General features: G+C 44.0%; 1 protein-coding gene across 3 annotated transcripts in view; it reads left to right on the top strand.

Moving 5' to 3' along the window:
- The window catches only part of AOAH (acyloxyacyl hydrolase), a 201,198-nt gene that overhangs the window by 115,137 nt on the left and 59,772 nt on the right, over nucleotides 1-26,289 (top strand). For all 3 annotated transcript variants that reach the window (XM_075316585.1, XM_075316587.1, XM_075316586.1), the window contains 2 exons: nucleotides 10,100-10,148; nucleotides 17,515-17,563. In XM_075316585.1, the coding sequence (XP_075172700.1) occupies nucleotides 10,100-10,148; nucleotides 17,515-17,563 (98 nt within the window). The remainder of the gene's footprint in view (nucleotides 1-10,099; nucleotides 10,149-17,514; nucleotides 17,564-26,289) is intronic.

The following is a 26,289-nucleotide window of genomic DNA, read 5'->3' on the forward strand; positions in this document are numbered from 1 at the left end:
CGCAGTACACTGTCAAAACACAGCGATGTGTCCTGCCCAGCAGGACATCGCCTTTGAAGAAAATGGCCTGGACCATTCTGCAACGACTAGAGATCTCACAGCAGGGGCCTGATCGCTGGTAGGTGTCACGCATAACAAGATCGCTAACGGGATCGCTACTGCGTCACGGAAACCGTGACTCAGCTGTGATCTCGCTAGCGATCTCGTTATGTGTGACGGTACCTTAAATCTTTATTATCAATAGATAGTCTTTAATTTCAGTAAGGACAATATAGTTGATGTGAGGGCATGCACAAATTGTTTACAATGAAATGCACCTGTAGAAAGTGTCAGAACCAAAAGCACATTGTCTATTTCTATAGGTCTATGCATGGCACCCCTGAGGCGTCAGGTGCCACAGGGTATTGCAGCCAGTAACAGGTGCGGTGCTAACCCCGGGATTCCTGAAAGACCAGTGCCGGTTAATACCATTCAAACACACAAATCCACGCCCTTTTCCCCAGACTGGGTAACAGGCTAGAAACGGATCTGATGGATGGCCACCTATTGGTCGGGACTTATCCAATCTGCTAGTCAAAAACCTGGGACGGGGGGGTTAGTCAGTGCAGTCGACGGGAGACGGACATCTTGTCAGACATTCATTCAGTCAGTAAGACATCCGGTCAGTCAGAAGTCAATGCTCAGACAGAGAGTGTAAAGTGACTTATTTGGCTAAAGGAGTACGGTTGCCCGGGAGAGTACGGTGTGAGTACTCACGGGACCGAGCACCGGCGAGGTGCAAAGCCCCAGTTCAGGAAGACACTTCAAGTTCATCTGATAAATCTGCCCGGTGAGGGAATCATCAGGGTTCCTCACCAACGTTAGCGTCCGGGACACAGCAGCAAAGAGGGAAACCGGGAATGGGGACAGAGGTCCGACCCAAGAGATGTTCAAGCTGCCTGCCATACAGGCCAAGACTGTGACAACAGGAAGGGACCCCAAAATGCTTCAGGCCACGGGGATCCACCAACTGCAGACGGGTGCATGGAAGTAAAGCTCACCAGGTCACCACACCGGCACTGGGATCAAAGGAATACCTGATTACCTGAGGCCCAGATTGGTAGAGACCAGCACCAGACGGGTTGCAGCTACTTCGAACCAGTGAGTAAAGCACAAGTTAAACCGCAGCACCTGTGTTGTCTGAATTCTTCCTACACTACTGCATCACCAGCTTCCACCATACTACAACCACCATCATCCTCCCCTGGGCCTAGCTCTACTTGTGGAGAGCCATAATATCCAAGCTGCTCAATACCACCAGCCCCAGTAGTGAGAGACTTTGCAGCAGCGGCTTTCACCACATAGTCGCATACCGATAGTGGTGTCATGAAAACATTTTGGTTTTCCTTTTTTTTATTTTTCCCCTTTCTGTAAGCGACCCCCAGGGTCATGGAACTGGGCACCGGCCACCCGTGATACGTCTCCGTGATTTAAGGCTCAGGACCAAGTACACCAAGGACCTGGGGTGCGTCATATGCATACTTTATTTACGGTCGTAAGCCACCTCACAAGGTTTGTAAAGCTGGCAAAAAAGAGTGGCTTCTGAGGTTATTTAAAATTTAGAACAAAGCTGTGGATTGTGCTGTTCTACCGGTGTAGCAGAAGACACTGAGCGGATTTATACTCATATAATGCTCTTGGAAAAGATTTAATATACACTCATCAACATTGAAATTGCAACACCAACAAGGAAAAGCTGTGGAGTTATGGAAAATACAGGATGTATAGACATATTACTAGTAAAGAAATGACAAAATAAAGGAAAAAAAATTTCAAAACATCTTCATTTATTCAGTGTTGAGGATGAGCACCACATGCAGAAATACACACACATACATGCCTTTGCATGCTAATAGTTAAGCAGGTTATTTCTATATGTTTGAGGAATCATCTGCCATGCTGAATGACCTTCTGCAAGCAAAACATCAAGATCCACTGCTGGCACCTCCCTTTGCTTCTGCTAACCAATGTACGGTCCGATGAGTTCAATGTGTGATAAGTCAAGTTCAGAGATGCTGCTGGCCATGGTAGCACGTATAGTCTGCTTAGAGTAGCATGACCAATGTGCAGACTTGCATTGTCATGTTGAAAAACAACTCATGGGACACTTTGGGGAAATGGCAGCACTATTGGTTCCTCGATTGATCCATTTCCTGCAAGTGAAATTGGATGGCACATTCCAACCTTTAGGCATCAAACACTTTGTGCACAAACCATCAGAAGGCATTTGAACAACATTGAGCTACAAGCGATTAGTACAGCTACAGGTAATTTATTGACCTCATGCCACTAGTCTCAAATGTTATCATGGTGCAAAGCAAGATGGCTATAGAGGTTAGAATGGAGGTCTATATACTGCAGTGATGAGTTCCGCTTTTGTTTTGGATGCAATGATAGCCAAAGATTGATCTGGAGACTACATGGACAACACCATGAAGATGCCTTCATGAGTCTCACCAGTCCTACTCTCAGGATTATAGTGTGGGGAGGCGTAATATACATGGCCACCCCATTAGAGTGGGAGCCAGACCACTCAGATCTTCATTCCAGATATACTAAAGCTTGTCGATACACTGATTTGTTCATTTCCCCAAAGTGTCTCAGGATCCGTATTTCAAAATGACAATGCCAGGCCACATGTTGCTCATGCTGTGAGCAGCCTGTGTGGCCTAAACATGCTACGCCAGGCGACAAGTCACTTGTGCTTTTGTGAGTATCGTGCATGGCCTAAACATACTATCCTGGCATCTAATATTCAGACTTGTCTCTCATTGTGAACATCTGAGACATCATTGCAAAGTGAGCTGCAAGTAGCAGACCTTCATGATTAAATTGTCCAAGTGCATTCAGTGAGGAAGAACATTCCACACACAAATCTTTAAGTGGAATTCTCAAAGTTAAAAGTTATCCCACATCCAATCTCTACAAGATAGCACCCACTAAACTATTCCAGCAAAAAAATTACACTCCAACTACTAAGGGTGTCCCTTTTGTTCTGAGTCCTGCCAAATGTCAAAATAGTGGTTTCCAACCACGTGGGGTATTGTTGCCTTTTTGAGAATTTGTGCGATTTATTGTGAGGTCATTTTTCTTTTACAACCCCTTGTGAAAATGAAAAATTTGTAGCTAAAGCAACATCGTAGACTAAAAAAAAGAATTATTTCATTTTTTCATTCCCCCTTACAATAATACTTTTTTGAAGGGTTGTTCCACTCTTCAACACGAATTCAAAACTTCATTGGTCCCTAAAAAATATGTTTTAGCAATTTCATTAAAAAGCTACACAAATTTATTACTAAGATAAAGTAAAATGTGTCACAAAATCTCAGTATCACTAGGATAAGTTTACTGAAGAGGAGAAATCGGGAAAACAAAAGGCGCAATAGGGTCTTATCCTTCAACAAAACCAGAGAAGAAATAAGCTAAGCACGCTCACCTGTTAAGGTTGTGAGAGTCACAACACAGAAAGCAAACTCAATGAACCAGGCTGTAACACTCCTCTGAGATATCAAATGTAGACTGGAGGAGCAGAAGGAGGTATTACTGCACTGCCCGTGACAGGAAAAAAAAAAAATATTTTGTATAATAAAAGGAGTGATTTTATTTCTACGCATTTCAGGAGTCTGAGCCCCCTTCTTCAAGAAAGGAATGTGCATCAAAAACCAACCAATTTGTCCATGTGCATCAGAGTGATTCCTTTCCTGAAGAAGTGGGCTCAGACTCCAGAAACGCGTAGAAATAAAATCACTCCTTTTATTTTTTTTTGTATTTTTCCTGTCATTCCAATTTCTTAGCACATAAAGGGATATATCAGATTTGAAAAATTAGGATCTGTTAGAAAGGACAAAACTGGCTGGGATGGGAATGGATTACATCAATATCAATATATTATGGGACAGTTGTGATGCTTGACTTTACTGAAAAAATAATGTAACCACACATATAGACATAGATATGCATACAGTGTGTACCGTACAAAATATTTTGGTTGAATAATATTTACCATGTAATTAGTATAAATCTGTAAAATTTGCCATCGCTCTAAGGTGCATTAAATTAGAGGGGTAGTTACAGTGTTGCTTTAACAATGCTCATTTAATAATTCTCTCGCTATGTAACAAGCTGTTGATCACTCGTATTGACCACTGTGACACATACTGCGGAGAACTCTGGCAGCTAATGCATACTGAGCAGTCTTATGCCTATTTCACACGTCAGTCAAAAACACACTTTTTCACTGACGTGTTTTGGCACACATGTGTTCTCCGTGTGCTATCCGGAGATCAGGCACTTATACTCACCTGTCCCCGGGGCTGCTCTCCGTGGTGCTGATGTCTCCAGCTCTGCTGTCTCCGGCCGCTGCTTTCTCCCCGCTGCTGTTACTTCCGGATATCCAGTGCAGTGAATATTAATGAGCATAATTAGTGGCCTGGAAGCAGCAGGCAGCAGTGGTCGGAGACAAGATCGCTGGAGACAGGTGAGTATAAAATTCATTTTATTTCAAAGATACATGTTTTTTCTGGTACGTGTGACATCAGTGATGCAAGAGAAAAACTGACTTGTCTCCGTGCAGAACACACAGATACGCATGTGCACTGCATGGAAACACGGTCAGTGAGAAATCACTGATGTGTGCTCAGACTCATTGATTTTAATTGGTCTGCATATATCCGTGATTCTGGTACATATAAAAACAGGAACTTATGTACCAGAATCCCTGATGTGTGAAGGGGGCCTTATATAGATCTCTCTGTTTGCTCTGGTCTGCCTGGGTATAGGCATTGAAACCACTGTCAGTTGGTAAGATTATGGAAGTATCATACTGTGATGCCCTGGACTAGCCAGGTAGTCACAGATAGACCCCCGCACTACACTTGTCCCCCAAAAAGGTGTCATCAGCCAACCATTAAACCCTAGTCACCTCCCTCAGTGCTTAATGGACACACCAGGGGGCAGAGCCAGGTGGTTGGCCACGCCCACCGAGAAGTTCAGAGGGCCTGAGGCAGGAAACAAGTAGTCAGTTAGTCAGAGAGTTTGAGTTTGGAGTGTTGAGTGGAGGAGTCTGACAGGTGCCGGGGTTGCATCTTTGGCTAAAAGGCATATGGTGGCTTAGCCTGCAGGAGCCGGGAAGACAGCTCAGTGGAACCGTGGTGGAGCGGGACAGGGTAGTGGCCCGCCGGTACCGACCCGGGGAACCGACTTGGAAACCGGAGCACACAGGGGGGTACTCAGACCCTGAAACGAGGTCCAGAATCTACTGGACTGAGTTAATTAACTGATTGCAGTCTGGACTATAGGTCGTTTCCCACCCAAGTCCCGACTGAAGACAACAGCCCAACGAGGGGGATAGAAAGCCACTGCACAGGTAGAAAGATCCCATGGGCCAGCGTCTGTGGGCAAAAGGGCTCTCCTGACATCCACAAAGCCGAGGAGCGGACTCCCATTGCTGAAGAGCAGGCAGCCCAAATACACAACACGGTGCAGGAGAAAGGCCAAGACCACCGAACCGGGTACCACCATCAACTTGGTTTACCAGAGACTTGTGTGTGTCAATAACAGTGAGTACAACAGTGCCATCCGGCCGCGCACTGCCCTGCACCGCACAGCTACACCCAACGGGTCCCGGGGCCACCATCCCTGCCCACAGAGGGGTTAACAACTTGCTGCACTACCATCTCCCCTGGGAGCCCCGTAACTGCAGCGGTGGTGTCTACCTTCACCACATCCCATGGGTGGCGTCACGAACTCAAGCGCGGCTCCGGCCGTGCACCTACCTAACCCCACCAAAAGCACCAGCATCCCCTTTCAGAGCAAAGTGACCCCGGGTCCGGAGGCGCTCGAGCCACCCACCAACGAACCCGGACCCGAGCAGCTAGTCTGCAGCCGAGCGCGGGGCGGTACAGTCCCATTGGTCAGTCTGTGTTAACGGACCTTTGTTGTTTGCATATAACCAAGCAATGAAAGTGAACAATGTGTTGCGAAACACAACCTAAATCAATAACATGAAAAATCTCAGAGCTTGTCATGAATGTAGGCACCTTCATGCCCTCGTTCTGCACTATGTTCAGCTTTTGGTACAACAAGGCTTTATATTAAGGTTACACGTTACACATACACAGGGATGGCATTGAAGTCCAAGGACTGGCTTTATCTCTGCACATTTTGTTCTTTTTTTCTTATGAAACCATGTAAACAGCATGAATCATTTCGCTGGAATAATAAACACAACACCTATTTCACTTCTTTTTTTTCTAATCAATTAAACAATATGTCAAATGTTTTTCAGAAAGAAGACATTCATTTTCAGGTATATCATGTTAATGAAAAAGAAAAAGTCCCATTTCATAAAGCCCCCAAATTACCTCAGAAAAACAAAAAAGTGAGCCGGAGTATGAGATGGTATACATGGAACTTGTGAGACCATGTTCACACTGGCCATGAGACAAAGAGAAACCAAGGAAAAAAATTTTGTGAAAACATACCCTGCTGTAACTAAATAAAAGCATAGTGCATATAAACATAGGGTACTTAGTGAACACTGTTTTTGATCAAAAAAAGCATAAAGCTATCCCACCAACGCCAAGGTGTACCCAGTTGGGATAGTACCTACACTCTCTAATATTAAAACCTTACCATGGGTCTAAAATAGGCCTCAATGTGGCTAAGGGCTGAGAGCGACCGGGTCCCAACAGGACACACACAGTCAGGGGGATTCACAGAATGAAATGTCCAGCTCGCTGAGAAGGGGGCCACTCCCTGTTTGTACTGAATACAAAAAAACTACATAAAAACAAAAAAGTGAGCCGGAGTATGAGATGGTATACATGGAACTTGTGAGACCATGTTCACACTGGCCATGAGACAAAGAGAAACCAAGGAAAAAAATTGTGAAAACATACCCTGCTGTAACTAAATAAAAGCATAGTGCATATAAACATAGGGTACTTAGTAAACACTGTTTTTGATCAAAAAAAGCATAAAGCTATCCCACCAACGCCAAGGTGTACCCAGTTGGGATAGTACCTACACTCTCTAATATTAAAACCTTACCATGGGTCTAAAATAGGCATCAATGTGGCTAAGGGCTGAGAGCGACCGGGTCACTGAAGAACGTACGTAATCCTTTTTGGAAACAGACAATTTTCAATCCTGAAGATCCAAAGTGAGAAAACACGATCTGCTGAACTGGCACTGTTGTTCAGTATGACGAGTCTCAATGATTGAGATCTAAAGTTCAGGATTTTGTGGCCAAATGTTAGTGACATGGTCCTACACACCATAAATGGTTGCAATGAAATTTTATTGTGTTTGTAAACGACTACGTGTTTCGGAGTTCGGCTGGCTCCTTCATCAAGTGTATTATTTAACTTTGTATGTTCTACGCACCATCTTAGGCTTCTGCCACACTCACGTGAAATTCACGCACGTGCCGAGAGACACGTATTTTCCCTGCGTGTTGCGTGCAGGTAAGTACGTGTCTCTGGTACGTGCGTGACACGTGTGTTCTACGTGTGCTATCCGCGATAGCACACGTAGAACCGGTAATTATTATACTCACCTGGTCCTTCCTGATGTCCGCGCTGCTGTCCGTGGTGCTGATCCTCGGTCTCCAGCCCTCCCGTCTCCCCGCTGCTGCTGCTGCCAGGCAGTGAAGTGAATATTCAATGAAATTATGAGCGGCGGTCGGCAGCAAGAGGCAGCAGCGGCAGAGACAGGAGGGCTGGAGAAGGTGAGTTAATGTTTTTTTATTTTTCACTGACATGTGTGGTTTCTCCGGTGCGTGTCACACGGGACCGCATCCACACTACACCCGTGTGGTGCGGGTGCGGGCCGTGTGACACCCGTGCTGCGGGAGAAAACACTGACATGTCAGCGCTTTCAAAAAAGCACACACGTACAAACGCACACGGACACACGTTCCGTGTGGTTTTACGTGTGTGTGCCTGCTACAATAGGGTAGCATTGGTTAAAGTGTCTCCGTGCCGCCGGTACGTGTAAAAAATGACAAACACGTGCCGGCAGCACGGATGTGTGGCGCTAGCCTTAGGAACAATCTGCTGGCAGTGATCAGCTCAACCAAATACATGTGCCTCTAGTTGTTATTTTAGCACAACAGGTTAGTTACTCACTTAGCTGCACCATAACCCTCTGTGTTGGGTCATGTCCTATGTGTTTTCTTCTATAGATCTTCCATTTTTGCGCTTTTGGTTTTTATTCCATTTATTTAAAGAACTATAGCTTTTTAACTTTTACGTTGACTTGAGGGCTTGGTTTTGCTGGCCAAGTTCTGTAGCTTTGCATAATACTTTTCATTTTTACCTAATTTCCACATATGATAAAATATTGAAACGAACACAACATTGTTTTTTGGGGTTTTCTTTATATGGCGTTAGTTGTGTGGTAAAATAACCTGGCAACTTGATTCTCCATATCAGTACAATTATGAAGCACTAACATTATATATTTGTTTTATTAAAGGGAACCTGTCACCAGATTTGGCATTGTAAACCAAAGCTAGCACCTAAATCAATGCCTGGGCTGCATTCTATAAAGTGCATATTGTCCCTTGACTCCTCCTGTAGACCCCAGAAATACCTTTATAAAATCTCCTGCCATGATAATCATTGGGTCCGATCCGATGGGCGTCCTATTTGGAAGCTCTTGTCCCTCCTTTGCATGCCTATCACTGTCCTCCGTTGATGATTGACAACATGCACCTTTATAGAATGCAGCATAGCGCTTCTTAAGATGCTAGTTTTGGTTTACAATGCAAAAATTTGGTGATAGGTTCCCTTTCAGTGGTAAAAAAAAAATTGAGAAAATTCTAAAAAAAATATTCCTCTGTGTCACTACTATTTTTGTCATCATAACTTTATTTTTCCATCAAAGGAGCTTTGTGAGGGCTTGATTTTTGTGCACTGACCTTTAGGTGCCATTGATACTATTTTGGGTACATATCACCTTTTTATTGCATTTTTTAAAAGAGAGCTGTGGAGACATTAAGGATGTTGTCTACTACTTAAACATTGATGACCTATCCTTAGGCGCACATTCGCCTCCTATTCAAATCAATAGGAGGCGAAAATGCCATACTCAGCCAAAATCAGAAGACGGAACAGCTAAAAAACTGAGCATATCCAGCCACAGGCTGCCTCCAGCAGCACTGGAAGCAGCTGGTCAGCGAGGGTGTCAGATCCTGGCAGACCAGACATTGATGATCTATCTTATGCATAGTTCATCAATGTTTACGTAGTGGACAACTTCTTTAAAATAATAATTTTCTCATTTCGATTTTTTTTTTTTGCTTTACAGAATTTGCCAGTGTTTATTGTATATTTTAATAGATCAAACTTTACTGATGTGGCATTATCAAATATGTTTTCTTTATTCTTTTTTTCTACAAGCATTCACGGGCAGCAGTAATTCCATGAATTTCACCTAAAAACAACTGGTTGAAGAGCAGCACAGACAGACAATTTGCTTTCATTTGGGTTTTTTATTATACTCTCAAGTATAATGAGTTAAAATCACACAAAGTATATCAAACACGCGGTATGCCATCTTCTAACTGACAGTGGGTTTCGCAAGTCGGCTTCTTCCTGGGGCAAGTTTGATAAATACCTAATCAAGCACACTTATGAAAATCAGTCATGTATGAGAAAAAGTGAACGTCTGAATAAGGCCTAAGAAAAATTTTAATTTCTGTTGTGAAAATTGCTTCTCTCAAAGACGTTTATCTTGTGCGGCCTTTTTCAAATGATTTTGGCTATGTATCATGGAGCTGTGATGGGTTTATCCTTTCATCCTTTTTCTTTTGTTACAATACATTATTAAAATGACAAGCCAGAGTCCATTCAGTTATATAGCAGATGGTCCGATTTCACAGGTTATTATGCTAATGATATCCAAAGACACCGATTTAAGAAATTACTTTGATTTAACAAGGAAAAAAACAGCGTCACAGCGCTGCTGTCAATAACCAGAATGTTTTACATAAGCAACAAAAGGAGAAGTTAGTTAAAAAATGATCTATAGATATATTTTTTATCATTTTATTTAGGCCAAAAGACTGGGATTCTCTACAGGATTCAAATTGCAATGGAATATGGGTGAGTTCAGTAAAAGTATGTAACAGTCTTATAATATTATGCATGGAAATAATTATTCACGGAATCTACATAAGACTTTTAGGCTATGTGCCCACGGGACTCTGTATCTGCGGATTTTTCTGCAGCTAAATCCGCAGCATTCCCCCGGAATCCGCACCTTTTCATAGGTGCTGATTTTGTGCAGATTTCGTTGCGGATTTTGCGTTTTTTTTTTTTTTTTGTTTTTTTTTTACATTCAATTGAATAGGCAAAATCCGCAGGTAAATCCGCAACAATAATTAACATGCTGCAGATTTTTCCGCACGGAAATCCGCATGATTTCCGCTGCGGAAAAACCTGCAGCGTGGGCACAGCATTTCCCAAATGCCATAGAAATGGCTGGGGAGTAGCTGTGCTGCAGATTTCTAAAAAATCCGCGGCATTTCCGCGAGGAATCCGCGGCAAAATCTGCGCATTTTCCGCAGCGTGGGCACATAGCCTTAAAGCGCAATAAGGAAAATACTGACTTTGCAGCCTAGTTGTCAGGTGATTCCCTGCAAGGTATATAATAAAAAACAAACACTCACTACACAGACTCTACGTGCTCGTAGGAACGGACACAGAAATAGAGCAAAAAATGGGTTTTTAAAACATAGTTTATCGAGACATATATTACTCAAGCATGATAAGCATTTTAATATAATCGTGACACCTCTAGAACAGATACCTGTGGAAACTATCAATAGAAACTCTTTGTTTAATTGCAAAGAGACATATTGGATTTACCGTCTTTAAACATTGTATCCCAATGGCCTTAATGATATTGTGGAAAGAATATAGTATATATCCCTGTCTAAATATGTAGACAGGGATATATACTATACTAAACTAAATTATTAACCAAGTAACTTTTTTTTCACAAAGGTAACAGGAAAAAAATGCACTATAAAATGTATTGTGCAATTTCTCCTGAGTTCGGTGATACATCATATGTGGTGGAAATCAACTGTTTGGGTGCATAGCAAGGCTCGAAAGGAAAGGAGCACCATTTGACTGCAAAATTGGCAGGAATTATTAGCGAACGCCATGTAGCGTTTGGTGACCCCCTGACTTGCCTAAACAGTGGAGCTCCCCCACAAGTGACCCCATTCTGGAAACTAGACCCCTCAAGGATTTTATCTAGGGGTATAGTGTGCATTTGAACCCACAGATACTTCATATAATTTCATAACCTTAGGTAGTCATATTGAAAATTTTGTTTTTTTTTCAGAAAAATGTTGCTTTAGCACAAAATTCCTCACTTTTTCAAGAGGAAATACCAAAAAATGGAGCACACAGTTTGTTATCCAATTTCTTATGAGCGCGGCGATACCCCATATGTGGTGAAAAAAGCCCTGTTTGGACAAACAGTAGGGTTCGGAACGGAAGGAGCATGATTTGAATTTTGTAAAAGTTGAAACAAATTGTGGGCACCATGTCGCATTTGCAGGGCCCCTATGTCACCTATACAGCAAAAACCTCCACAAGTGACCCCATTTTGGAAACTAGACCCTTCAAGCACTTTATTCAGGGGTATAGTGAGAATTTTGAATCTACAGGTACTTCACAAAAATGTTGCTGTTGCGCCAAATTTCTCAATTTTAGGCTATGTGCCCACAATCTGGCGACACTGTCTAGGATGCAGTGCCAGCCTTCTTGCAGAGATGTGAGTGTTGTCCACGGGAGAACGCAGCTACCTGTGTATACACTCCGGGTTCAAACCGCTGCAGACTTTATTCTTCCTCCAAAGAACACTTTATTCTCTGCAGCATAAATTTACATGCTGCTGCTCAGGAAGCCGCACCGCAGGTCAGTTTATGCTGCAGAGAAAAGAAAGTGACGTGGGCAGGAGATTTCTAAAAATCCTTCCTCTGTGCTTGTACTGCACAACGCAGCGTTATGGACGCAGTGAAAACGCTCTGCATCCAAAACGCTGCAAATCCTGATTGTGGGCACATAGCCTAAAGAGCTAGGATCGATGGATGGATGGATAGATGTCTAACACATATATAATGTCCTACCCCCTGCATATTCTAAGCTGGTGCCCGTTAGTGACTTTCATTGTGTTGTGCCTTGTAGTTAGCCCAAATATAAATAAATAATTAAAAAAATGATGTGGGGTCCCCCCTATTTTTGATAGCCAGCTGGGGTAAAGCAGACGGTTGCAGCCCATAGACCACAGCTGGCAGCTTCACCTTGGCTGGTGATCCAATTTGGAGGTCACCTCAAGCTGTTTTTTATAATTATTTATAAATGATTAAAAAAAAAAAGTGGGATACCCCTCAAATTGGATTACCAGCCAAGGTAAATCAGACACCTGTGGCCTGGTATTATCAGGGTGGGAAGGGCCCTAGTTATTTGGCCTTTCTCAACCTAATAATAGCAGGCTGCAGCCGCCCCAGAAGTGGCGCATCCAATAGATGCGCCAATTCTGGCGCTTCGCCCCAGCTCATCCCGTTGCCCTGGAGCAGTGGCAAACGGGGTAATAAATGGGGTTGATGCTTGATGTGTAATGTCACCTGGCAGCAAGCCCAGAGGTTAGAGATGTCACAGCATCTAAACACCCACGTCATCTAAATACCCGACATCACCAACCCAGTCAGTAATAGAAAAAAAATAAAGACAAAAAAAATTTATTTGAAAAAACACTCCCCAAAACATTCCCTCTTTCACCAATTTATTGAAAATAAAAAAAATTCCGGTCCGCCGTAATCCATTTTGGAGGTTCTAGACTTTCTAGAATATGGGGGGCATGCTCAGGGAACGTATTCCCCATTTTCTGGAAGAGCAAGCTCTTCCTGTGAGCAGTGTGGGTGCAATAATCTGAGAATACTGCACTAACACTGCCCCGGTCCAACCTAGGGCAGAGTGACCTGCAGTAACCTCATTCCAGAATATGACGGGCACACTGAGAGAACGTACCCCCCATTTTCTGGAACAGCAGTCCCTCCATGTGAGGAGTGTGGCTGCAGATTTCTGCACTCACACTCCCCCGGTCCACAGTACAGCAGTTTTAGCGGTAGTGAGCTCAGCGTCCCTGCTTGCAAGGAGACAGCTGACAGCCGCTATCTGCGCATGCACCTCCAGCTTTTCAGAGGGAGGCGGAGTGATCGCGGGGACCAGAGCAGCAGCCAGGTACCGAGGAAGACTGGGGGCTGACGGCGGGAGACCTGGCAGGACCTAGGGACGACTTTTCTGTCGCATGTGACATGTCACATGCGACAGAAATGAGGGAAGGAGGATGAATGCGGGCCACGCGCTACTGTGCGCGTCGCCATCTTGCATGCTCCGGAGGGGGAGGGGGAGCGCTCTGGAGAACCGGATGGGGCTCCGGGGGACCAGAGAGCTCCGGAGTCCCGGAGGAGGGCTCAGGGGGAGGACATTTCCCTCCGATCTGAAATGTTTCATCATTTCAGATCAGAGGGAAATGAATGCACAGCCGGCGGCGGCTGCAGTTTTCGGCGTCATCCTGAATGCTCCGGAGGGAGGGCTCTGGAGAACCGGAGGAGGGCTCGGGGAGGACATTTCCCTCCGATCTGAAATGTTTCATCATTTCAGATCAGAGGGAAATTAATGCAGAGCCGGCGGCGGCTGTAGTTTTCGGCGTGCGTCGGCGCCATTTTGGATGGTCCGGAGGGGGTGGGGGTGGTGGGGGTTGATTTCTCCGTTACCGGGGGCTTTGGGTGCACTAGGGGCTTATATTTCTTTATCATCTGACATGTTTGATCATGTCAGATGAGAAAGAAATCAGTATTATTTGCCACTTTTTTTTTTTTTTTATTTGATTGGCGGTATACGCCAAAAAAAACACCCCGATTCATAATCTTGAGGGTCTCAGCTACCTCCGGTAGCTGAAACCCCCGAGATTTTCCGTCACTGGGGGGCGCTACAAGCTTTTTCTGGCCTGACGTCTCAAAGTGTTGGAACAGAATAAGTACCCTGTTTTTCCGACGTCTTGAGACGTTAGGCCGTCGCTATGGGGTTAATATCTTCACAAATTGTTCTCAGCTGTGATATCACTTCCATCATAGCGAATATATGCTCCTGCATGTCATTGTCTGCACTCAGTCTCATACTGTAAAGCTTTCTTAGCAGAAATAACTTGTGATTTAAGCTGAGTCTTTGGAGGATTGGGCTGAGAAGTGGCAATTGAAGTTTAATGTAGATAAATGTAAGGTCATGCACTTGGGTAGAGGAAATAAAATTTATAATTATGTACTTAATTGTAGAACACTGGGTAAAACAGACACAGAAAAAGACTTGGGTGTATGGGTGGATGGTAAACTTCACTTTAGTGGACAGTGTCAGGCAGCTGCTGCCAGGGCTAATAAAATAATGGGATGTATTAAAAGAGGTATAAGTGTTCATGAAAAAAATATAGTTCTACCTCTGTACAAGTCACAAGACCGCACTTAGAATACTGTGTACAATTCTGGTCACCGATATATAAGAAGGACATAGCTGAACTGGAGAGGGTGCAGAGAAGAGTGACCAAGATTATTAGAGGAATGGGTGGGCTGCAATACCAAGACAGGTTATTAAACTTGGGGTTATTTAGTTTGGAAAAACGAAGGCTTAGGGGGGATCTAATCACAATGTATAAATATATGAGGGGACAGTACAGAGACCTTTCCAAAGATCTTTTTACACCTAGGCCTGCGACTGGAACACGGGGGCATCCGCTACGTCTTGAGGAAAGAAGGTTTAATCATAATCACAGACGAGGATTCTTTACTGTAAGAGCAGTGAGACTATGGAACTCTCTGCCGCATGATGTTGTAATGAGTGATTCACTACTAACATTTAAGCAGAGCCTGGACGCCTTTCTTGAAAAATGTAATATTACCAGTTATGTATATTAGATTTTATGACAGGGTGTTGATCCAGGGAACTAGTCTGATTGACGGATGTGGAGTCAGGAAGGAAATTTTTTCCCCATTGGAGCTTGTTTGCTACATTGGTTTTTTTTTTTGCCTTCCTCTGGATCAACATGTTAGGCTACGGATTGAACTAGATGGACTTAGGCGGGCTTTGCACGTTGCGACATCACAAGCCGATGCTGCGATGTCGCACGCGATAGTCCCCGCCCCCGTCGTAGCAGCGATATATTGTGATTCCTGGCATAGCGAACATTATCGCTACGCCGGCTTCACATGCACTCACCCATCCTGCGACGTCGCTGTGGCCGGCGTTCCGCCTCCCTCCTAAGGGGGCGGGTCGTACAACGTCACAGCGATGTCACACGGCAGGCGGCCAATCAAAGTGGAGGGGCGGAGATGAGCAGGATGTAAACATCCCGCCCACCTTCTTCCTTCCATATAGCCGGCGGCGGCAGGTAAGGTGATGCTCCTCGCTCCTGCGACTTCACACACAGCGATGTGTGCTGCCGCAGGAATGAGGAACAACATCGTACCTGTCGCGGCAGCGTAATTATGAAAAAGTCGGACCTAACACCGATGGTACGATAACGACGCTTTTGCGCTCGTTAATCGTATCATCTAGGATTTATATACTACGATGTCGAAAGTGACGCCGGATGTGCGTCACTTTCGATTTGACCCCACCGGCATCGTACGTGTGATGTTGCAACGTGCAAAGCCGCCCTTAGAGTCTCCCTTCAACCTTAAAAACTATGATACTATGATGTAGCTTTCTTAATGCCTCCCACATTCCCTGAGCTGTATCCTCATTCCTTATGTGTATTAATTGAGAATCTTCCACTAATAGGTTGATAATAGCTCTTGCTTGTCTATTTTTCTTATCCCATGGATTGTCAGTTGCGTTCACATATGACTTTGCCTTATAGACTTCATTCTAATATGGATGTTCATGTGACTTGCAGCATTTTGGTTGTTGTTTTGTGTTACAGCCAAATTACAGCTTCAGACCTGCAGAAAAGTTGCACAAATGTTTTTGGTTGCACCACTTGTCTAACCATTGCTGTTGCATAACTACTGTAGCTCTTGCCTATACATACTGGAGGCCAAAAGCCACCTCTAGGGGAATCTTAGGACCTTACTCCTTTCTGTTACACATAAAACTCACTAATATCACAGTAAGCAATAAACTATTAAGATCCATCCAGTGTGAGCTACAGGCAGCTGCTGGTTATCTTTATATACTGGTAATATGGTATGAAGATCTGTATTAAAATATGTTTGACTTCTTAACCCATTTTGTTATAAAACGCACAGTGCCCACATAATCAACAGTAAACAGTCACTGTAGTGGCCCATTTCCACTATAATGTCCTAAAAAGTTTTGCTAAAATTTAAAATATACATAAAATGACTCCAGGAAGAGACTGGAGTACTTTTACACAAACATTTTGTGACTTTTTAAAAATTCGCAATTGATGAATCACTCGAAAACAGCCGCCAAACAATGACAAACATAAAAAAACAAGGAAACACATATAAAATATACTTCAAAAAGGTGTGTAGTGTAAGAAAAATAAGGCACAAACAAAAAAAAAGTGAAAAGCAATAAAAGCTAGAGAAAAAAGACACAAAGGCCATTATGAATCAGGCCCTACATGTCCTATCTTTTTTGTTATCTAATAAACCAACTAGCAGAAAGTAGGTTAAAGGGAACCTGTCACCAGATTTGGTGACTATAAGCTGCGGCCACCACCATTGGGCTCTTATATACAGTATTCTAACATGCTGTATGACGAGCGGCATGATGCAAACTAGCCGGCATTGAGGTCCTGCACACTACAATACTTTGATCTGCCCTGCTCAGGGCAGATCAAAGTGCGCCTGTGCAGAACCTCAATGCCGGCTAGTTTGCATGGCGTAAGACACGTCATGCTTCCAGGCTTCAGAACAAGGAGGACATAGATGGCCGAAAGAGGAGGCACCAGTACCAGAGAACGGAGACACCCATCCAACTAGTCTGCACTGCATCACCCCTTAAGTGAGTATTATAAAGGGATTTTTACGTTCTGAACAGTGGCCTGGACTCTTATATACAGTATTCTAGAATGCTGTATATAAGAGCCCACTGGTGGTGGCCACAGCTTATAGTCGCCAAATCTGCTGACAGGTTCCCTTTAATTCACCTGCTACTTGATGACATTGGTCCTGAAATTTACACCATAACTGAATATGATGATCCATTGGAAATGGTAAACTGGAAAAATTGTTACTAAAGTTGGGTAGTTCAATTTGTGGAACTCCTGATCAATGTCCAGGTCAATAGTCTATGGCTGGAGGCTCGCGAAAATGGTGTTGATCATAACATTGTGTAATAAAGCATTGATGTGTCACTGTCACCTTATAGTGCACATATGCTTATTTCTATAATAGTCCAATAAAATAAGACATTTTTTGCTTTCATTTTACAGGGATTTGGCCCAGAAGATGGAATCCCATATGAGAAAAAATTCTGTGATGGTTGTTTTACATTTTTATATATTTGCTGTGTTGTTTTGGCATGTGCACAAAATGGTAGTACTATGTGTAATCATTCTACCAAACCATGCATATCTCATTATCTTAAAAGGGTTTTCCCCACAAAAAAAGTTCATTTTAAAGTTGATTTTAATCAATAGATGTTGGAATAATAATAGTTTGCGCAAATGGATATGTCTAAAAAAAAATAATATACGGTATATACTTCTGTCCTCAAATAATTTTACAAATGTGCCCCTGCTATGTACTGTGTAATGGCCGTGTCTGACCGTACAGGGACATGGTCTGATCATACCACAGCTCCTGTGCTGGAGAGGCAGCAAATAGGTATACAGACATCACAGCAGGTTCTTTTTGTTAAGTAAAGCATCTTCCTGCCTGTTTTTAAAAAAATGTTTTACATCAAAGAAAGAATTCTTTGTGATCCCATGCTGTGCTATCTCTATTCACTCTTGCATCCACCCTGGCCAAGAAGATGTGCTATAATCAGACCATATCCCTCCCTGTATGTCAGACACTGCCATTACACAGTACATAGCAGGGACACATACTGTATATAGGATTATCTCAGCACAGGAACATTTTTTTTAAAGACATCAAATTGTGGAACTTAATTATTCCAAGATGTATTGATTAAAATTAACTTTGTTAGTGGGAAAATCCCTTTAATGGAAACTTTCTTTCCATGGTTCAGCGATATTGTTTCCCCAGCTAGTGTAATCTAGCAACTTGTTATATGTTTTGTAACGTCATGGAAAGATAAATAAAAAAAACACAAGTGCATCTCAATAAATTAGAATATCCCCAAAAGGTTAATTTATTTCAGTAATTCAATACAAATAGTGATACACATATATTATATACTGTAGAGTCATTACACACAGAGGGATCTATTTCAAGTCTTTATTTCTGTTAATGTTGATGATTATGGCTTACAGCCAATGAAAACCCAAAAGTCATTATCTCAAAAAATTAAAATATTATATAAGACCAACTGAAAAAATGATTTTAAACTCAGAAATGTTGGCGCCTACTGAAAAGTCTGTACAGTAGATGTACTGAATACTTGGTTGGGGCTCCTTTTGCATGAATTACTGCATCAATGCAGCGTGGCACGGAGGCGATCAGCCTGTGGCACTGCTGAGGTGTTATGGAAGCCCATGTTGCTTTGATAGCTGCCTTCAGCTCGTCTGCATTGTTGGATCTGGTGTCTCTCATTTTCCTCTTGACAATACCCCAAAGAATCTCAATGGAGTTTAGGTCAGGCGAGTTTGCTGGCCAATCAAACACAGTGAAACTGTGGTTATTATACCAGGTATTGGTACTTTTGTCAGTGTGGACAGGTGCCAAGTCCCACTGGAAAATTAAATTTCGATCTCCAAAAAGCTTGTCGGCAGCACACATGATGTGCTGTAAAATTTCCTGGTAGATGGCTGCGCTAACTTTGGTCTTTATATAAAACACAGTGGTCCTACACCAGCAGATGACATGGCTCCCCAAACCATCACTGATTGTAGAAACTTCACACTAGACTTCAAGCAGCTTGGATTGTGACCTCTCCACTCTTCCTCCAGATTCTGGGACCTTGATTTCCAAATGAAATGCAAAGTTTACTTTCATTTGAAAACAACACCTTGGACCACTGAGCAACAGTGCAGTTCTTTTTCTCCTTGGCCCAGGTTAGACGCTTCTGGCATTGTCTATTGGTCATGAGTGGCTTGACAAAAGGAATGTGACACGTGGAGCCCATGTCCTGGATACATCTGTGTGTGGTGAATATTGAAGCACTGACACCAGCATCAGTCCACTCCTTGTGAATAGCCCCCAAATTTTTGAATGTCCCTTTCTTAACAATCCTATCAAGGCTGCGGTTATCCTGGTTGCTTGTTCACCTTTTTCTAGCACACTCTCATTCCACTCAACTTTCCATTAATATGCTTGGATACAGCACTCTGTGAACAGACAGCTTCTTTAGCAATGACCTTTTGTGGCTTACCCTCCTTGTGGAGTGTGACAATGACTACATTCTGGACATCTGTCAAGTCAGCAGTCTTCCCCATGATTGTGTAGCCTACTGATGCAGACTAAGGGACCATTTTAAACCATAAGAATACCTTTGCAGGTGTTTTGTGTTAATTATTCTAATTTTCTGAGATAATGACTTTTGGGTTTTCATTGGCTGTAAGCCATAATCATCAACATTAACCAAAATAAACACTTGAAATAGATCCCTCTGTGTGTAATGACTCTATTTATTATATGCGTTTCCATTTTTGTATTGACTTACTGAAACATGATATCGTAATTTATTGAGATGCACTTGTATATACAGTATATATGTGTGTGTGTATATATATATATATATATATATATATATATATATATATATATAGTGTGTGTGTGTGTGTGTGTATATACAGTACAGACCAAAAAGTTTGGTCACACCTTCTCATTCAAAGAGTTTTCTTTATTTTCATGACTCTGAAAATTGTAGATTCACATTGAAGGCATCAAAACTATGAATTAACACATGTGGAATAAAATACTTAACAAAAAAGCTTCAAGAGGTAGTCACCGGAAATGGTCTTCGAACAGTCTTGAGGGAGTTCCCAGAGATGCTTAGCACTAGTTGGCCCTTTTGCCTTCACTCTGCGGTCCAGCTTACCCCAAACCATCTTGATTGGGTTTATGTCTGGTGACTGTGGAGGCCAGGTCATCTGGCGTAGCACCCTATTACTCTCCTTCTTAGTCAAATAGCCCTTACACAGCCTGGGGCCCCCTTCACACGTCCGTGATACACGTGCGTGTTTGGTCCGTTTCCGTATATACCGGAGACACGGCCAAACGTGCACCAATGTTAATCTATGATTGTGGTCACACGTCCGTTATTTCATTATGTCCGTGTGTGCGTGTCCGTGATCCGTATGTGTTTGCGTTTGGCACGGATGCATGTCCGTTATCTGCACGGAGCACGCACACGTGGACACAATGAAAGTCTATGGGTATGTGCACACACGTTAGTAAACACGTATGCATATACCTATAGTCCGTGTCCGTTTGGTGTTTTTATTTCTAGTGATGTCGGCTATTCTTTCTATTTCTGTGTATGTCGGTCAATCTCCCTGAGTCCGTCGGTCAGTCTCTCTGTCTCTCTGTCGGTCTCTCTGTCTGTCTGTCCCTCTCTCACAGTCTGTCGGTCAGTTTCCCCCCCTCTCTCATACTTACCGTTCCCCGATCTCCGGCGCAGCGCTGCACGGCATTCACACTGCTGCGGCGGCTTTTACTATTTTGAAAAAGCCAGCCGCCCATTAAACAATCTCGTATTCCCTGCTTTCCCCGCCCACCGGCGCCTATGATTGGTTACAGTGAGACACGCCCCCACGCTGAGTGACAGGTGTCACACTGCACCCAATCACAGCAGCCGGTGGGCGTGTCTATACTGTGCAGTAAAATAAATAAATAAATAATTAAAAAAAAACGGCGTGCGGTTCCCCCCAATTTTAATGCCAGCCAGATAAAGCCATACGGCTGAAGGCTGGTATTCTCAGGATGGGGAGCTCCACGTTATGGGGAGCCCCCCACCCTAACAATATCAGTCAGCAGCCGCCCAGAATTGCCGCATACATTATATGCGACAGTTCTGGGGCTGTACCCGGCTCTTCCCGATTTGCCCTGGTGCCGTTGGCAAATCGGGGTAATAAGGAGTTATTGGCAGCCCATAGCTGCCAATAAGTCCTAGATTAATCATGTCAGGCGTCTATGAGACACCTTCCATGATTAATCTGTAAGTTACAGTAAAAAAACACACACACCCGAAAAAATCCTTTATTTGAAATAAAAAACACACACAAATTCCCTCATTACCAATTTATTAACCCCGACAAACCCTCCATGTCCGGCGTACTCCACGGACCTCCAGCGTCGCGTCCAGCTCTGCTGCATGGAGGTGACAGGAGCAGCAGAAGACACCGCCGCTCCGGTCACCTCCACGCAGCTAATGAGATGAGTAGCGCGATCAGCTGCTGTCACTGAGGTTACCCGCGGCCACCGCTGGATCCAGCGGTGGCCGCGAGTTACCTGACTGACAGCAGCTGATCGCGCTACTCACCTCATTTGCTGTGTGGAGGTGACCGGAGCGGCGGTGTCTTCTGCTGCTCCTGTCACCTCCATGCAGCAGAGCTGGACGCGACGCTGGAGGTCCGTGGAGTACGCCGGACATGGAGGGTTTGTCGGGGTTAATAAATTGGTAATGAGGGAATTTGTGTGTGTTTTTTATTTCAAATAAAGGATTTTTTCGGGTGTGTGTGTTTTTTTACTGTAACTTACAGATTAATCATGGAAGGTGTCTCATAGACGCCTGACATGATTAATCTAGGACTTATTGGCAGCTATGGGCTGCCAATAACTCCTTATTACCCCGATTTGCCAACGACACCAGGGCAAATCGGGAAGAGCCGGGTACAGCCCCAGAACTGTCGCATATAATGTATGCGGCAATTCTGGGCGGCTGCTGACTGATATTGTTAGGGTGGGGGGCTCCCCATAACGTGGAGCTCCCCATCCTGAGAATACCAGCCTTCAGCCGTATGGCTTTATCTGGCTGGCATTAAAATTGGGGGGAACCGCACGCCGTTTTTTTTTAATTATTTATTTATTTATTTTACTGCACAGTATAGACACGCCCACCGGCTGCTGTGATTGGGTGCAGTGTGACACCTGTCACTCAGCGTGGGGGCGTGTCTCACTGTAACCAATCATAGGCGCCGGTGGGCGGGGAAAGCAGGGAATAGGAGATTGTTTAATGAGCGGCCGGCTTTTTCAAAATAGTAAAAGCCGCCGCAGCCGTGTGAATGCCGTGCAGCGCTGCGCCGGAGATCGAGGAACGGTGAGTATGAGAGAGGGGGGGAAACTTCAGTCAATCGGGGGATTAGCGGTCACCGGTGAATCCTTCACAGGTGACCGCTAATCAGTACTCGACACAGACAGAGCCGCGGTATGAGGATGAAGTCGGGTGAAGTTCACCCGAGTTCATTCTCATCGCGCAACTCTGTCTGCTGTCAGCCGACATTTATAAACGACATTGTGCATCACACACACGGACATTACACACGGACATTACACGTACACATACACGTTAATTCCACACGCACACACGGACGTTCTGCACACAAACACGGCTAGCATACGCAATTCACACAGGTGCCACACGGACCATAAAAACGGACACAAAAACGGGACACGGACCCGAAAAACGGCCCGTAACACACGTGCGTGTTTTTCACGGACGTGTGAAGGGGGCCTGGAGGTGTGTTTGGGGTCATTGTCCTGTTGAAAAATAAATGATGATCCAACTAAATGCAAACCAGATGGAATAGCATGCCGCTGCAAGATGCTGTGGTAGGCATACTGGTTCTGTATGCCTTCAATTTTGAATAAATCCCCAACAGTGTCACCAGCAAAGCGCCCCCACACCATCACACCTCCTCCTCCATGCTTCACGGTGGGAAACAGGCATGTAGAGTCCATCTGTTCACCTTTTCTGCGTCGCATAAAGACACAGTGGTTGGATCCAAAGATCTCAAATTTGGACTCATCAGACCAAAGCACAGATTTCCACTGGTCTTATGTCCATTCCTTGTATTCTTTAGCCCAAATAAGTCTCTTCTGCTTGTTGCCTGTCCTTAGCAGTGGTTTCCTAGCAGCTATTTTACTATGAAGGCCTGCTGACTCGGATTAACTTATCCTCCGCTGCAGAGCTGGCTCTTGGTCTTCCTTTCCTGTGGCGGTCCTCGTGTGAGCCAGTTTCTTTGTAGCGTTTGATAGTTTTTGCCACTGCACTTGTGGACACTTTCAAAGTTTTCCGAATTTTTCGGACTGACTGACCTTAATTTCTTAAAGTAATGATGGCCACTCGTTTTTCTTTACTTAGCTGCTTTTTTTCTTGACATAATACAAATTCTAACAGTCTATTCAGTAGGATTATCAGCTGTGTATCCTCCAGACTTTTGCACAACACAGCTGATGGTCCCAACCTCATTTGTAAGGCAAGAAATCCCACTTATTAAATGTGACAGGGCACACCTGTGAAGTGAAAACCATTTCCAGTGACTACTTCTTGAAGCTCATCAAGAGAATGCCAAGAGTGTGTAAAGCAGTAATCAAAGGAAAAGGTGGCTACTTTGAAGAACCTAGAATATAAGACATATTTCCAGTTGTTTCACACTTTTTTGTTAAAGGGAAGGTATCGCGGTTTTTTATTTTTGTATTAAAAATAGTGATTATGAAATCAAGTATTTCTAATACAAAATGAAAATCGCAGCTTATTTAGTTTTTATGTAATTCTTATTTTACTGGAGGCACTGGGGGCTGCCATGCTGGATTTGCCTTGTGTGTAACGACAGTAACTCCTTCCTTTATGGCAGCCCCTGTGCATAGACTCTGATAGTCGGGCTCCGACCCCTTGCCATACGTTACAGTGGGCGTCTGATGTGACGTGGACGCGCCCCCTGGGCTGTCCAGAACACAAGAGGGAGGAGTTCAGCGCCATTATTGTGGAGCTCACAGCGTGGCCTTTTTGCTCCACCTTACCCCTGTCAACCTCCGGGATGTGTGAGTACGGGCCGCCTCCCCTCCCCTCCCCTCCTTACTGTCTCCGATGACATCCCATCCTTCCGTTCTCCCCAGCCCCTGCTCTGCCCCAGCTACTGCCGCCGCCGTTACCGTCTCCAATGACACCCCCCTCCCTCCGTTCTCCCAAGTTCCCGCTCTGCCCGCTGCCGCAGCTCCCCCAGCTCTGCCCGCCGCCGCCGCTGCTGTGTGTGTGTGTGTGTGTGTGTGTGCGCGCGCGATTGCGATATCGTGAGTGTGTGTGAGTGTATGTGATCGGATGTGTGAGTGTATGCGATCGGATGTGTGAGTGTATGCGATCGGATTTGTGAGTGTATGCGATCGGATGTGTGAAATGTCGGCCGGACGCAGGGGAGGATGGCATGCAGCACAGCTGCCTGGAGCGCCCACCGGAGGTCACAGGGAGGAATGATGTGAAAGGTGTGTGTGTGTGTGTGTGTGTGGCACAAGGTCCCCATCAGGGGTGATTGTATGTGTGTGGCACAAGGTCCCCATCAGGGGTGATTGTGTGTGTGTGTACGCGCGCGCCACTGCATGTGAGTACCTGTGTGTATACCGGTGATACTGTCTGCAGGGTTGTGTATCTAATCCAATCCTGTGTGATACTATCTGCAGGGCTGTGTATCTAATCCTATCCTTTGTGATTCTGTCTGCTGAGCTGTGTATCTAATCCTATCCTGTGTGATACTGTCTGCTGAGCCGTGTATCTAATCCTGTCCTGGGTGATGCTGTCTGCTGAGCCGTGTATCTAATCCTCTCCTGTGTGATACTGTCTGCTGAGCTGTGTATCTAATCCTCTCCTGTGTGATACTGTCTGCTGAGCTGTGTATCTAATCCTCTCCTGTGTGATACTGTCTGCTGAGCTGTGTATCTAATCCTATCCTCTGTGATATTGTCTGCTGAGCCGTGTATCTAATCCTGTCCTGGGTGATGCTGTCTGCTGAGCTGTGTATCTAATCCTCTCCTGTGTGATACTGTCTGCTGAGCTGTGTATCTAATCCTATCCTCTGTGATACTGTCTGCTGAGCCGTGTATCTAATCCTATCCTCTGTGATACTGTCTGCTGAGCCGTGAATCTAATCCTCTCCTGTGTGATACTGTCTGCTGAGCCGTGTATCTAATCCTGTCCTGTGTGATACTGTCTGCTGAGCCGTGTATCTAATCCTCTCCTGGGTGATGCTGTCTGCTGAGCCGTGTATCTAATCCTATCCTGTGTGATACTGTCTGCTGAGCTGTGTATCTAATCCTATCCTGTGTGATACTGTCTGCTGAGCCGTGTATCTAATCCTATCCTGTGTGATACTCCTGCTGTCCTTGGTGACACTTTAGACATTTCTGGTCACCATGAAAATGGCTGTGTACTGTGTCCCTACATGTCATTCTCTGTTATCTGTTGTAAACACTCAGATTAGGAGGGGGGAGGCGACATCACACACAGGAGAGCAGACTCCTCCCACTTTACGGCAGGCTTTAATCTGAGCTTTTTATACAGTGGAAATTCAGTAGGATTTCAGAAGCTGCTCCCCCTAGTGTTTAACAGTGGAAAATATCAAATTTTTTAATTTTTTTTTTATATTTTGCACAATTAAAAAAAAAAAAAATAATATTTAAACAAAACATTTAAACATTATTACTTTACATTTTTTTCAGTTATTATTATTTTTTTTTTGACGATACCTTCCCTTTAAGTATTTAATTCCACATGTGTTAATTCATAGTTTTGATGCCTTCAATCTACAATTTTCAGAGTCATGAAAATAAAGAAAACTCTTTGAATGAGAAGGTGTGTCCAGACTTTTAGTCTGTACTGAATATATACACACGTATACACTCAACTGAGTACATAAGAGCTTTGGTATAAAGTAATAAAATAGCAAGTTTTTTACATATTTACGCAAATTGCTACTTCGAAGAATGGTTTTGTTTGTCCCAAGGTGTCTTGTAATTCAGCTACATGCAGGCATTTGAGGAGTTGTTATAAAGCAAACATTCATAGGCACAGACATAATTACTTCTAATGTGAAGCTAGACCACAGTACTTCCATTAGAGTCTCACTAAGTGGTGTCCTGTTGATTATCAC

Source organism: Anomaloglossus baeobatrachus, chromosome 6 (genome assembly GCF_048569485.1).
Source record: "Anomaloglossus baeobatrachus isolate aAnoBae1 chromosome 6, aAnoBae1.hap1, whole genome shotgun sequence".
Classification (NCBI taxonomy): domain Eukaryota; kingdom Metazoa; phylum Chordata; class Amphibia; order Anura; family Aromobatidae; genus Anomaloglossus; species Anomaloglossus baeobatrachus.